This window comes from Argentina anserina, chromosome 7 (assembly GCF_933775445.1).
Source record: "Argentina anserina chromosome 7, drPotAnse1.1, whole genome shotgun sequence".
NCBI lineage: Eukaryota > Viridiplantae > Streptophyta > Magnoliopsida > Rosales > Rosaceae > Argentina > Argentina anserina.
This window is the reverse complement of record NC_065878.1, coordinates 23,282,949-23,298,006: the sequence shown is the minus strand read 5'-3', so window position 1 is coordinate 23,298,006 and position 15,058 is coordinate 23,282,949. Positions and strand designations below refer to the sequence as shown.

At 35.7% G+C, this 15,058-nt stretch overlaps 1 protein-coding gene across 1 annotated transcript; it reads right to left on the bottom strand.

The window, feature by feature from the left end:
- Positions 1 to 699: 699 nt before the first annotated feature.
- On the bottom strand, positions 700 to 14,433 carry LOC126804053 (structural maintenance of chromosomes flexible hinge domain-containing protein GMI1). Its single transcript, XM_050531813.1, has 38 exons — positions 13,023 to 14,433; positions 12,741 to 12,773; positions 12,507 to 12,593; positions 12,330 to 12,382; positions 11,650 to 11,733; positions 11,057 to 11,129; positions 10,876 to 10,931; positions 10,701 to 10,791; positions 10,497 to 10,565; positions 10,235 to 10,318; positions 9,885 to 9,935; positions 9,428 to 9,566; positions 9,222 to 9,283; positions 8,767 to 8,880; positions 8,256 to 8,346; positions 8,107 to 8,141; positions 7,525 to 7,600; positions 7,233 to 7,415; positions 6,972 to 7,130; positions 6,759 to 6,780; positions 6,552 to 6,666; positions 6,334 to 6,450; positions 5,704 to 6,018; positions 5,504 to 5,613; positions 5,136 to 5,307; positions 4,934 to 5,042; positions 4,697 to 4,788; positions 4,446 to 4,544; positions 4,171 to 4,237; positions 3,956 to 4,041; positions 3,581 to 3,862; positions 3,369 to 3,500; positions 3,135 to 3,248; positions 2,698 to 2,824; positions 2,194 to 2,377; positions 1,912 to 2,109; positions 1,501 to 1,821; positions 700 to 1,266 (listed from the first exon to the last, which is right to left on the bottom strand). Exons 1-38 carry the CDS (start codon positions 13,302 to 13,304, stop codon positions 978 to 980), a joined length of 4,773 nt encoding a protein of 1,590 aa, XP_050387770.1. The 5' UTR covers positions 13,305 to 14,433; the 3' UTR covers positions 700 to 977.
- Positions 14,434 to 15,058: the final 625 nt, after the last annotated feature.

The following is a 15,058-nucleotide window of genomic DNA, read 5'->3' as shown; positions in this document are numbered from 1 at the left end:
TCCAAGGGTCGTGAGAGGACTTCATTATATTGCATGGGTTCATAAGCTGTCACATTACTTGAAATGTTTTATTTCCTTATTTTCTATATGGCATTTAGAATTTAGGGTTTAGAATTTAGAGTGTAGGGTTTTAAGGTTTAGGATTTTAGAAATAAACTGAAAATAGTTTTTGAGAAAATAGTTTAAATATAATTTTTTAATTAAATATTACCTATCAAATTATAATTGGAATAGTAGATTACTGGACATTATTACGTGGTGCTACGGTAATTCTGAAAAATTTCTCGTGTTCATAAGCCGTCACATTACTTCATCTTGAAAATATTTTTATATTTTCACACTCATGGCTTTATAACATTTATATTTATATTTTACTCCAAAAAAGTTACGAGACTCGCATAGATTGAACGCTCAAACTATACGTGACAGCTTGTGGTTCAAAGTACAATCACTATACCACTCGTAGACATTACAAACAAATTGGTTGTTATTTAATTAGTTTTCAAATCCGTTTATGAGAAAAAAAAATCATGAAACGTGGCTGAATAATTGTCTGTTATTTATCTAGTCTCCTGATTTTCATGCAGTCAATAAGAGAATTGGGTTAAAAATTCAGACTAGGCTACAATTTTGATCACCTTCGTTAGTGCTAGACATAATGAATGAAACTGGGGTACCAGATAGACCAGATAACAGAACTATTAAGGTCTGCATTGCATTCTCAACATTTCACAGAATAAAGCATGAGGAGAAGCCTAAGCTATATCACTTCATTTCTTAAACAAAAGGGTGCATTCTGATAGAAGTTACATCACTGTCCATCAAGGCTAAGCGTTAGTATACCAAGTAATATTTCTGTAACCCACCTAAAATTACCAGTTATATACTGATACTAGTCGAAACTTGCTAGTTACTGAAACCAAGTGAAGGGAGGACTCAGAAATCTATGCCTAGCTGAACATCCACCAGTATAATGCTTATGAACTTTGAGAGCTGCTAGTGTTTACGAGCTGTCTCCCTTCTTTCTTTGGACTGGGAGACTGCTCTTGGCTTGACCGGATGTCCTCCAAAAGCTTATGTCCCAACTTCTTTGCCTTCTCAAATTTCTTTTTTGCTTTCCGATGGAATTTGTGCACTGTTTGGATACACCTATTGATATCTGTCAAAGTTGACTTCTTCTCCTCAATCTGCATCTCCACTTCAACAGCATTTATTGATGTGGAAAGCTCCCGACTTTCTGCTACTGGAAAACATATTTCAATGTCCCTAAAGGAGAAATCAGCAAACTAGGTCACAAAAACATTCTTGAAATGTTATAATACAATTTTATCATGATGGACAACTTAAAAACTTGCTCATGGTTTTGCTGGCATCAAAATTAAGTGAGTATTTGTCATGAAAAGTTTAATGTAAACTGAAAAAAAAAACGACAGCTGCTAAAGCCTAAAGACACTACCAACAAAATCCAGAAGAAAGAGAAAGAAAATGAGAGAGAGATACCCGACTCCAAAAGAAGTTAATCCATTCTGTTTCATAATTCCTCCATCCAGAGAAACTGCACCATGTTTAATAGAAGCACGAGCAGCCACCATATCTTCCCTGGTTTTGTACACTTGCAGCTGACCGAAAAGACAGTATAATACAGTTTCCCTGAGACCATGGCCTGCAGATGTCAGCATCTGTAAATGATGGCAATCCAGGTCAACCATATTGACTGCATATCCTAAGAAACCATCCGGAACCATTCCACTTGGCAAGACTGGATCTGGCAATGCTAGTTTCCTTTGAGGGTCACTAAGGTCAAGTTCACCAGTGTAAGGCCTGCACAACACAAATCCAAATTCCCTTTTTATGATACAACATTCCCTTTGCCCCATAGATAAATTGCAATTACAAAGCGTATTGTGTTACCTTATGTCTTCCAGACATATAACAAAAGATCGACCATGTGTAGGGTTCTTCTGAAGTAGAGCCGGATTACAGAATGGATACATAGAATCAACTTCCTTGTGGTCACTCTGTACAAACTTCTCAAGAGCACCAGCAGCTTCAAAGGATTTACAGACAATGGCAAGCATCTGATCTTTACCTAAGTATTCAGCCAATATCCTGCATACAGGCAAAATGAGAGACATACATCATCGTTTAATTTGATGGATGGAAAGTGAAAAAACAATCAAATGGGTCACCAACCTGCTAAGATTACTAGTGCAAACAGTACCAAGTAGAGCAACCAATCCAATCACATCTCCCATGAAATGATTGCTCGACTCTTCAAATGAAACTTCTCTAGACAGAGCACAGATGATAGCAGCTGCAGTGTGTGGCATGCTTTCTATGTGGTTTATCAAATGCTTTTTGTATGATCCAATACACCCTGGGTAGGAAGTACCAAAGGACATAAGCATTTTAGTAAAATACTTGCTGAGTTGATTAATTGTAAAGCAACGATCTAAACAAATATATAAAATCTTAACTGAGGTAATATTAGAACTCAGTTACATTGGAAGTAATATTTAAACAATCAAAACCCAAAAGAATAGATTCCAAAAAGTTGACAAAAGCAAAGAGGATGCAAAGGTATAATAAATGTTTGCTTGTATTTTGTGGAGACAAATCTCCGTCAACCATGACAAGTATCATTACTCCTATGCCTAAACCAGAAAAGTAAACATGAGTAAAATCTAACAACTAAACCTTGCAATTTATAGAGCTCTTGCGTAGCTTTTTCTTTCATTTCCTTTAGAGTCTCCAATTTTTTTTCCATATCTCCAATGCGTGTTCCATGTTTGTCCATAGTATTCTTACTATATACCAGTTGTTCCTGCAGGGAGATGCAGCAGCGTCAAGGATATAGATTGGTCCAAGTTATGATTTTACAACTTGTTTGGATGCTTGATTAATGCAATAAGGATAGTCACAAGTTGGAGTATCATAACAGAAAACCAGGTACATCAAAAAGGGCTTGTAAGGTCAAATTTATGCTGAACCAAACTTTAAAATAGACAGGGATCTGTTCATATTCTGCATGAACTGCGCTGGTCCATCCATGCATGACATGAAACTTCACTTTATCTATAAGCAATGTATAACTGCTTTTGTTCGCAAAGTCTTTCAATATTGACAATTGATACCTTGAGGTTTACTAATTGCTGAAGGCCAGAAGAATCTGGAAGAAGCGATGTGTTTCCATATGAACACGGCCGGTTACACGGGGATTGAAACTCTTGTTGATCCACTTTTGGAACCTGATTACAAATAAAAATCATTTTTTAAGGTGATCAGTGAAAAGAATTAACTGCAGTTACCTCATTTAACTTAAAAAGAACATTTTTCTGTATGTTCTGGCTATTCACAATAAAATATACCATCAAGTTTCCAACTGGCTGCAGAAATTCTTGGAGCGGAGAAACCTCCCACGGAGTTGGAGACCCATCGTGCTTCTCTTCTTCAGTGAGCAGATGATCATATTTCTCCTTTAGAGCTTGCACTACAGGAACCTGAATTCAAAGATACGTATTTACCACTGTAAATTTCAATTGTGATAAACAATGATAAGCCTATGTACAGCTGGCCCAACCTTTATATTCAGATGCAGTTCTGGATAACATGAATGAGCAGCTACAAAGTTAAAGCTCTCTTCGACTTCAGGAACAAAAATAGTTGGTACAGTGCACCGACCATGATTGAATGTGAAACGAAGGGATTCCTCCATAAATGATGAGTCATCCTTTATTGTAAGCATATGTAACTGGCCACTTTTCTCTTCATGATGAATAGTAGCATCGACAACACCATCAGAATTGACAACTTCGAAAACCAAGTTTTCCAATTGAGTACCGGCCACACACGCATCAGGAACCTAACATCATGTCCAATACTTTAAAAAGAGAAAAATACATAGACCTTGCAAACTTTAAAAAACCTGAAGCAGATAGATAAAGGCACCACCAACCTTTGTTGCAATTCTCAACATCCTTTTCTCAGTTTGAGACTGAAGATTAAGTAAAACATTATTGCCCGAATAAATAGAGATTGAAACTGCAACCAAGGGAAGAGAGGGAAGACATTGTTACACGTATATGCAATCCAATCCAATCACAATCCCATAAAACAATATTTCTACTGCTGACATTGTTTTTCCGTATGTTGTCTAGTAAAAGTACATACCACTTTTCTCATAACCTGCAGTTACTTTCAACAGGCCACCAAGGTCAATGCATCCATGACGGTCAACCTACATTGAAAGAGGTATGAAAGAATTAAAAGGTTTTCCTTAGTTCCAACTTTATAACAAAAAGAAAGCATGACACTAGAAGTGCCAAAACAAAAGCCAAGCAATTAGGTGGCATCACTATCATTGATTGTGGGGAGTGAAATCAATACAGAACATAGAGTACCAAGGTAAAAGAAAAAAACAACCAGCAGTGAAGAAAGAATCTTACCGTGCGTGCTGTACCTAGTCGATCTTGAATAGATAACCCCTCCACATTCAATTGAACTTGAGTGCCTTCTATTACATGATTGCCATATTGATCAAACATCTGGTAGATAAGTACATGATTATATGTTAGCGACCACAACCAATCGTGATAAAAGAAGGTATTACTGTTTTTTCTTTAAAAAATATTATTTAGCATGAATTCTCAAATAATTGGCCTTGATTAAGCTATGAAAACCACAACAATTTCTCTACCTCTAGGATAAACTCCTGAATAGTGTAACCTGGAAGCACTTGATTTTCAAAAATAGGACTGGCCATGACATTCCATAGAGGTCCAGGATTAACTGAAATTATTTTATGAAAAACAAAAATTACAAAGGCCCAAAGCATACAGTAGCCGCCCCCCAAAAAATAGGCACCACCAATGAGAGAAAAATAAATTGTGATGCTCATTTTTTCTGCACATATAATTATGTCTACAGTAAATACCTTCACATGGAACCGAAACTGAAAATTTATCATCACTTCTACATACAACTAAAGTCGCTCCATATGTAGGTCGAAGTTTGTCTAATTCACTGCTCTCCATCAGCATATCCTGTAAATTGGAAAGAATGAAAGAAAAAGGTGAGTGAATTAAGACACATACATACAATTTTATAAATGAATGCCAATCTACATCACAAGATACCTTCACAGTCAAAGTATGTTCTGAAAATTCTGGTGTGAATTTTTCTACATGGAAAAGCAGCAATCCCTCATTTGTCTGAACTTTCACAGCGACTTTCACAGTAGCAAACCGAATTCGATTGCCAAATTCATCAAGACATGCTATCGAGAGAGGTGGAAATACTGAACCAACTCTGACAACATAATTGAAGCAACAAATCACAAGTAAAACTCTGTCAAAGACAGAGAGACAAACTACTAAAGGAAATATCATAGTACTACAATATAATAATGCATGCTCAAAGGTCAATACAGAAAATACCAACTAGGATATATAACTGTTATAAGTTATTTAAAGTCTACCCAAATACCATGGGGAAAGAACCTTACCTCACTCTATGCAGTGTAAGCTGATCATCGTTTAGAAGGACCCACTTTCCAACCTTGGAAGATGGCTTGATTTGTACACTTCTCTCAGAACTCTTACAGTCTGACTCATTCTTGTAAATAATAAAAAGATTAAGTGATCAGAAATAAATTACAACTATATGAAGAACATATAGAAATTGAAATTCTTAAATATTACTCACAAGATGAAATGAGAACGTATAGACACCAGCACTTCGATAGAAACCATTCAGCTTGTGTTTGACGGAAAAAACATATAACCCTTGAATTCCCTTAAGTGACTTAGGTCCTACCCGCTCTGAGTATATATGACTAACATTCGGACGTTCATCGGCATCGCCTTTAAAGTTGACTTTCATAGTCATTTCTAAATTACTCTTGACTATGTACTTCTGATCCAGGCTTTTTGAAGAACTGGAACTGACATAATTTCCAGGTCGAACAATAGCCACTACTTCTTCTGGAGGACTTTTTCCAGCTCGAGCATCCACTAATGCCTGAAAGTAAATAATAAAATTACTTGCATATTAATCAAGGATGTGATAACAAAAGTAAATGAAAATTCGAGTGTTTCTATATCAGCATTTATAAACAAGTATATCCTCATTCTGATCTCAGGAATTGATATAGAATTTGGTCAACTAAATTGATCAAACTTTCAGCTTTCACTCAGCCCTATCTTACACTATATTTGAAGTTTATATTCAACCCAGTCATTTCACTTAATTACTACTTATGTACATTGCCTTTGGCCTTTAAGGATTCACATTAACTAAAGTATAAACAAAGAAAATACACACAACTATACTAACCCCATTAACCTCCAACTCTTGGCATTGTTCAGCACCAAGAAGTTCAATTGTAGAAGGAGATTTCTGGCGTCGTTTCTCAATATGGATATCCCACTCTGTTTTATCAACAGCTATGCACTGCGGTCGATGGCTCGGTATTAGCTCAACAGAAAACTCCCTCCAAATTACAAAATTTTCATTTCCATAAGTGAAATAGATGAAGATGTGAAAAAGCAAACCTTTCCGGCGTCAATCACACTTAGTGGTATAGACAAGGATCCACCCATATCCAAATTAGTCTCCCCATTATTGACTGAAAGGAGGCAACCCTTTTCATCTGGAAGACTTGAAGGCCTTTCAAAATAATTGTACAATAGATGCACACCAGTCAACCCAAAGTTAAAAAAGAAAAGAGAAATTAAGTAGGATATGCAAAGACACCGCACCTGCATAAAATGCGAGCCTCACCTGTTTAGGAAAAACAATACATAAATGGCAAGAAAATCGTCAACACTTGAAATTGATATAAATCCACTTTTAAGAAATCCATGTCAAAACAATTATGGAATGTCTGATTCGCATTTTTGTACAAAAATCACGTAAGAATAAAATAAGACTCAACTTTCATGCCTTCCAATGTTAGGATGAATATTACTTACCACCAGACTCATCTTGGAGACCTTCAAGCAAAAAATACTCAATCGTGGCGTAGACATTGTTGTTATGAACCCCAGCACATGCTCCCTTGAGTATTTTAATTCTTTGACCACAACTCCAGGTCCTTCCATTCCTCATTATGGATTTATGCACCCTTGCGACTACAATTCAAAAAGACAAAAAAGTATTAACAACAGTGGGAGAATATTAGATTTTAAGGTCTATAACAAAAGGATATAAATTTCTTTTACTTCTAGACCTACCTTCAGATGATATACGAAGTGCCTTTTTGTTTGCAGGACTTACAACAAAGACAGGTTGGTCTTCACCACAGTCAGCTTCATCGTCATCGTATCTATGCATCTGAATTAACCAGTCCTCATATTCCTTCTTTAATTGCAAAGGATTTAGAAGGTTTCCATCTTTATATATTTGAACTTTGATGTCTAGAGAAATAAAAATGAATTCAGACAGGAGACCACTATAAACACAGAGAGATGATGATGTTCCAAATTAATTGAAGAAATAAAAACAGAAACAAATAATGATTATTACCATTCTCATTCTCAAGAGGCTTATCGCCAAAATTTCTCAATGCAGTTGTGAAAGGACAATGTTGAGCTAAATCAGTCTGTGGTAACAAAATAGTAGATCAGAATTTCAATATATATACTGAAAAATACAACCGAGACAGATAAACATAGTGTTCATCTCTACACTCCCGGAGCTTAGATATATTAGGATGTCTTCTGTGGAAGCTTATATTAACGGGAGGTCAACCTATCACCCATAGTGATCACAAATCACCACACAGATGGCAGAAAGCACAAAAAAGCACATAATTACTGGTGGAAGGAAATGATTGAATCACCCAGCCAGCGAGAAAGAGATGATTACTTAGCCTCATAATCAATCGCTTATCAGTAATAAAATTCTTATCAACGGAATCAGCTAATAGAGAAGCTATCTCATAGCTGCTTAGTTACCAGGACTAAGGAAGAGTAGCAAAGAGACTGGGAGAAGACTAGATATCAAAAAGACTCAACTTGGTAAAGGCGGATATTTCACAAAATTTTATGACAAGGATACAGGCCCAAAATTGCATTTTACACGTCTCAAATTGATAGCATTTCGTACCTTCGATCTTGTTGGATTGAAGCCAGCATCAGTCTCTGCAACCATAATATTGTCCATTTATGCATGTAGAGATAATGGAAAATGCTAAACATATACTTGAGAAGAAAACATTGGCAAGCTCTTATAAACATAAAACATGAATGCCCTACCTATGAAGCATTTAACTCTCATGCAACATCTTTTCAGCAATTGTGCCAAGGTTCCTCTTTTTTGCTTCATATCCATGAAAGGAAGCAAGCCCTGTGGTATACCAAAAAGATAAATTATAAAACAATCAGCAGTTCCCTGAATTATGGACCATTAGTCCATTACTGCAAAGTATGTGCTCAAAAGAATTCAACAGTCTGAAGAGTAGTCTGCTATGGATGTGAATTTGTCAACATTTTTCATCTAAATACTTTGAAGTTACTATTTCCATCAGAATAACTAGTTCATGAATGTCACACTGATTTAATCTAAATGTACAAGGAATGGCTTCTAAGTGAGAACCCTAAATCTACTATTGGCAGCATGCACGAATAACAAAGATAATAAAAGCACATGATACTTCATCTATCACTGAAAGTTGCCATTATTTTTCTGATTATTATATTTACAAAGTTCTACTGTATCTCAATAGAATACTCAACAAGAATATAACTCGCTGAAATCTGATTTTACCCAACGAGCATCGGGAAGCAGGCGGCCAAGCCTCCGAATAGAGACACGACTAAAGGTCTCAAAGTTTTCTCTGGTCCCTAATTTCTCCACAATTTTGTCAATGTTCTCCTTTCCCTGTGACACCCATGCACGCGTTCATAAGTTTTGGTTGTAGTAAATATCTGGTTTTTCAGTATAGTTAGCAATAAAGATGCATATGCAACGACGTAGGGCTTAGGGTGTGAAACCTAAGAATGAAGATATAAAGGAGTGTGTCAGTTCAAAAACAACATGTTTATAGGTCGCTAATTCTGATCATACGATTAATAATTTTTATCCTATTACCAAAGTAGCTTGAGAATAGATCAGGTATTGATTGGTTTCACACACATATGTATCCAGAAGATGGGCTTTAGTATGATACAACAGAGGCCATCTTATTTTTGTTGCAGCATAGATAAATTCCATCTCCATACCTTTTCAATTGGAAAATAGACGCACTTCAGGCGAGCATTAGCTTTGCGATAAGTCTTTAAATCTACATTCAAATAGAATGCATTTTATCAACAGTTTAAGTTAAGCAATGTAACAGATAATAAAAATTAAGTACAATTTACATAATTGCATAAACTTTTTATTATATAGATATATAAAGTATTGTAGAAGAAAAGTGGGCACTCACTAGGAGATCTGTGTTTTCTCATATTATCTTGCTTACAAGAGAACTGAAGCTGTAAAACAAATTCAGGACCATTGCAGGAATGCACGTTGGTCGTTGCTATCTCACCACCGGCAATCTCAGTCAAATTAACACCATTGACCTGAGATATCAAAAGGAAAGCTTCTTGTTAAATTATAAAGACGTTACTGAAATGAACTTAATTATATCTTCATATACAATCATTTACATCATTTGCATATAAAGCCACTGATATAAAAATGACCAGAGAGAATAATGTTAATAAACACTTTTGAGCATGAATCATTAATCAAGACATGGGGAATGTGGAAGCAGAATAATCCTTTGCACAAAAACTCCAATTAGATTTGCATGGGGGAGGGGGTGCTGCTTGCAGTATAAATCAAAATCAAAGACACTAGCAGAAGTATGCATCAATTGGAAAAAGTACATTATATACCTCAAACTTGACTGGCATCTGAGTTTTCCCTGATTTTGCATCTTCATCATACTGCAGATAAATCAAGTGATGCATGACATTTAGCATGAGATACTCTAGTAGAACTCAGCAAATAATAACAAATAAACAACAAATATCCAGCAGAACTCATAAACATTTGATCAGAAGTTCTAGTAAAATATTGAAACCAATAGGTTTTTTGTTTCTTTGGTGAACAACTTCAATGCCATTCATACACAAAAATAAGGAAGCCTTTGAACAAAAACATAGGAAATAAAACAAGGCAGGAAAAGGCCACATGTCAATTCACTATACAATAAAATAAACATAGGATATACAGAACTTTAAACCTGAATATATGGGAAATATATATCCTTCAGCTTGCACCGGAGTTGATGTACATCTACTTTTGATTTAGGTTCAGAGATTTCAACCTGTCAAGTAGATCAAGATCCACATTATAATACGAAATTCAAAATTATTTTGAAGCACAATTGGACAAATAAACTCCTTACAAAGGTCATGGAACAATGTAGTGGCAAATTTCACAAAGTTTTTAAAAGCTCGTAAGAATAACTGAAAAATGGACAACAAGATGATAGTTGATGCAACCTTAGTGAAGCTTCCATGTGGTGTTCTTCTCATCTCATCTTCTTCAGGATCCCTCATGCTACCACCAGTCTAAAATAAAAGTTATAGCTAGTGACTGTTAGATTGAGAAATTAATAGATACATAGATTATTGATTCTATCAAAAGATAGAGGAATAATCCCAAGTGTTTCTGAAAGAAGAACACACGATGGAGCAGTTTCTTACCTTCCAATTAGAACTGAGTAAAGCATCTCTATCAAGACTCAAGGTATACACTTTCTTGGAATCCTTTTTCTTAGATGAAACTAATGCACACCTGTAACATGATTGACAAATTCTCAAGGGTCCAAATTAAAACACTGCACAAAATACTCACATTGAAGAGGAAGAGAAATCATACCTCCCCAACTGCATGGACGCTATAGGTCCACCATATCCAAACATTCCAAAAAAGGGCTGCATATACGCAAATACCATTAATTTACAAACTAAAATACCACTGAAGAAGTGAAGAATAGGCGGTAGTGACATGCAGCTTCTACATAAGAAGCCATGATCATCATGTGACAGTAGTAATTTACCTTTAGGTAAGGAGGTTTAACCCCTATTGCCTGTTCCTTATAAGACCTGTGAAGTGAAGCACCCATCTTTCCCCTAATAGAAGACAAACCTCATTCTCAGCATAGATATGAATCCCAAACCTCACATTCATTACTGTTTTATATATTGATACTACTGTATCGTCATAGAAAATCTATGCCAAATTCTGGTGATTCATATTTGTGATAAACATCTATGCTAAATTCTGGTGATTCATGTAAGAATACCTATTAAATGTAGAAAAAGCAAGACACTACTACATAGCCACTCTGACAACCCATACAGTATATAGAGGAAGCAGCTGGAACACTGGAGGTGAGTATCGAAAGAAAGATTGTATGAATCATTTTAGCTTATTTTTCTTAAATTTTTTTTATTGTAAATATATTGTCAGATGGAAGTTTGCCAAGAGATTTCTAGAAAAATCTTTTTCACCATTCTACACAAAGTTTTGTCTTGCACTATTGTAGAATAAAAGGCACAAATAAAATGTAGCCAATAATCACAAAATATGATAACAAAGAGAAAATGCAGAACTTTTTCTTTTGCTCATGAAGAAAGGATGATAGAATACCACTTCACTATTGAGTTTTCATTACTTCCATCCATCCCTGGGCCAGTGTCAAATATGGAGATCATATCATCGTCAATATCCACACTGCAAATAATGGGGTGGAAAATGAAAATAGAAAATAAAAAAAGAATCAGAGAAGTGTGGTAGATTAATTTATGCAGTCAGAGAAATTAAATAAACGTGATAAAAGAGTAGCATGAAATATTTAAACATATACTCGAAAGAAACATACATATGTTCTCATATTATTCTAGAAAGTAAAAACTCAGGTACATAATATGTTGCAAGACAAGCCAGACCACTTTAATTTAGTAATTGGAAATTAATTTAACACTATTAACCAATGTGGCTCAACAAGGACCTAGTGCCAATCCTAGACTAATGAAATCAGAGCCAGGATAGTATCTGCATATTAAATGTTACATTGAGATGATAGACCAAAATAAATAAAGAACCATGGCACACAAGAATGAACGATACAACAACTACTCAGGTATGACCTAATATATGTCCTTGAGAGGTGAAATCAAAAGGATCAGATGGCATGTACGGTGGACATTCAGGTTGTTGAAATGAAGCAATGGCTGAGATACTGATTTGAATGCATTGACAGAAAGAAAAAAAAAGGGGGAAAAAAGGGAAAAATAGCACTTTAACTCTAGAATCTACAATTTCCTTACCTTATATGTTTATAACTCACTTCACTTGACCATACAGCTTGCAGGGAATTGTCCTGATAATAAAAGTGCAACAGAATGTAGCCATATTAATTAAAAATGGAAGTAGACACACAAGTTGTAATCAAACAAAAATGAATTACAGAATCCATTTCTTCACATATATGTCACAGAACTTACAATCAAATCTGCCAGAGCAGTCTCAAACGTATACTCTTGTGGTAGTTCCTTAATTAAATCAGTATCAGGCGTCAAATCCCACATGTTCTGAAAATTATTTAGGGCACAGTGACTCAGTAGCATCCTCACTTTCAAATTTTCAATAAACTGCCTTTCCAATGGGCCCGTAAACATCTCAAAATCTTATATTGCTTACGTATATAGTGAAAGAAAGGTGTTAAGGATGTAACTAACCTCAAAAGTAGTAGTGATATCCTCAAGACCGTCCTAAATCACAAACAAAACAAGAAAACATCACCATATGTTCTTTTGTATTCATCCAACAATTGCACTACAACCGTTACAAATACAATAGATAACAGGACAGTCTCCAGATAAGTAAACAGACAATTAAGGAGCACTTTATTATGAGTTTATAAATTTTATGTCTCTAAAGAAACCAATGCTTCTATTATCCAAAACCTCCAGACAAACAGAGAAAATAAAATCTATAACATAGATTCCATCTCATCTTACTTGAAGCCTTAAGATGTGACACTCTTGTTGCTTGAAGTTCTTGAAATTCACTACATTTTGTATCTTCATATCATCAGCATCTACAAGAAGAAAGCTGCCGCCTTTCCAGTTAACTTCCCGCTTCCGCTTCACTGAACCTGATTGTTTCCAAGCGCGGACATATTCCTTTTCCACTCTTTGAATAAAATCTCTGAATGGCATTTTCGGCTCAGGGTTGTAAAATTTCAAACGAACGGTTGTGCCATTTGGTAAAAGGATTTGGAAGTTATATTCCTTATCCATAACACCAAGACTCAAACACGTATGCTCCTCTTTTTAATCTGGCATAGAGTTGCTGCATCCATTTTCAGTAGATTTTAAATCTTACAAAGGGTGATAGCAAAGAGATTTTAATAGCTCAGAAGCAAAGACAAACCATTGCACCCATATAGTACCACACATGAAAGCCTTTTGTCTATGTAAACAAATATTTACACATCTATTGGATAAAAACAAGGGAAAGTTGTAAATTTTTGCAAAAAAACAAAAAGAATCCAAAATGGGCAGGTAACGAGACTTGCATTTATGTCAAACCCGAGATAGTTTAACTGTATGTAATGAGTTATCATGCTCAAACACTTAGCTACACTGAACCAGTTCATCCAAACAAAATCGCAAAGATACATAAGAAACACAAGTAACAAGACCACTCCAAAGAACAATTTCAAGGGACAAAGAAGCTAATGTGTTGATCAATAGCCAGCAAAGTCTCATAATTTCTCCTTTTCTCGCAAAATCAGAAAATTTTACTTCAACTAATAAAATCAGACTACCCACGAATTACATATAACAATCATGAAACTCGGACAAAATGTCTATCCAACTAAACCAAGCACCCCATATTATCATATAAACACAACTCAAAGCCAAACACAATTCAAAACCTAGAAATGGGTAACTCACTTGCTCTGCGTCCAAATCAGTCCTCAACTCACTTCAACACAGCACAAACTTCTTCTGCAAAAAGAAACCAAAACAGAGTTAGAGCTAAAAACCCACCAAAATCTTATCTTTTTTTCTTCAACAACAACACCAAAACCCTGATCATAAAAATCAAAACATTCAAACATTTCCGGCCTCAAATGAACAGGAACCAACAGAAACCCCCTAAACCAATCTCAGTATGCGATGAAAACCGAAATGGCGGAACCAAAAAAGTTGAAAAAACAGTGAACAAAATATCATAAAGGTTGAAACTTTCTTGCCTTGGGAGGATGTGGCTCTCAGCTTCTGTCTATAAAGTTTGAGACTTTTAAGGGTTTTGAGAGATCAAAAGCCAAGAGGGTTTTTGAATCTCAAAGGATGGCTGCGAGATTGTAATGGGGAAGTGAAAGAGACGAGGTTGTGGAGAGTAGAGAGAGAGTGGTGACAACCAAAAGGCCTATGAAACCTGTCAGTTTTGTCGCCTAGTGATGGACTGATCATTTTGCGCTAAAATGGGCCGGGGTGGACACGTCAGCGGCGGAAGTTTTGGATTGGTGAGGTGCACGGTACGCGCTGCCGCTCACGATAGTGGAAAAATGAGGCGGGCTTTGCTAACGCGCTAGAGGAGATGGGCGGGAAACTTGCCAAACAAGGGCATTTATGGTAGTGAAAAAAATTTACCGATCACATTTTACTTGTTCAGACCACCCTTTTAAATTTATATTATGTGTCTAATTGCTTAATTATTATCTAACTTTGAATTAAGAAAAAACACATAACATGAGTTGAAAAAAATTTGTCGATCACATTTCATTTGTCCACTTTTTTAAACTTATGTTATGTGTCCAATTGCTTAATTATTATCTAACTTTGAACTGAGAAAAAACACATAACATGAGTTTAAAAATATTGACACAAATTGATCAAATTAAAAGTGGTTGACAAATTTACTTCCGTTTTAAAATATCACTGGGAGCTGAGAAGGGAAATCGTGCGGAACAACCGAACAACGAGGTGTGGGACCCACGAGTGGTGGTGCTTTTACCTTTTTGGATAGTGGGTCGGGTTGAGAA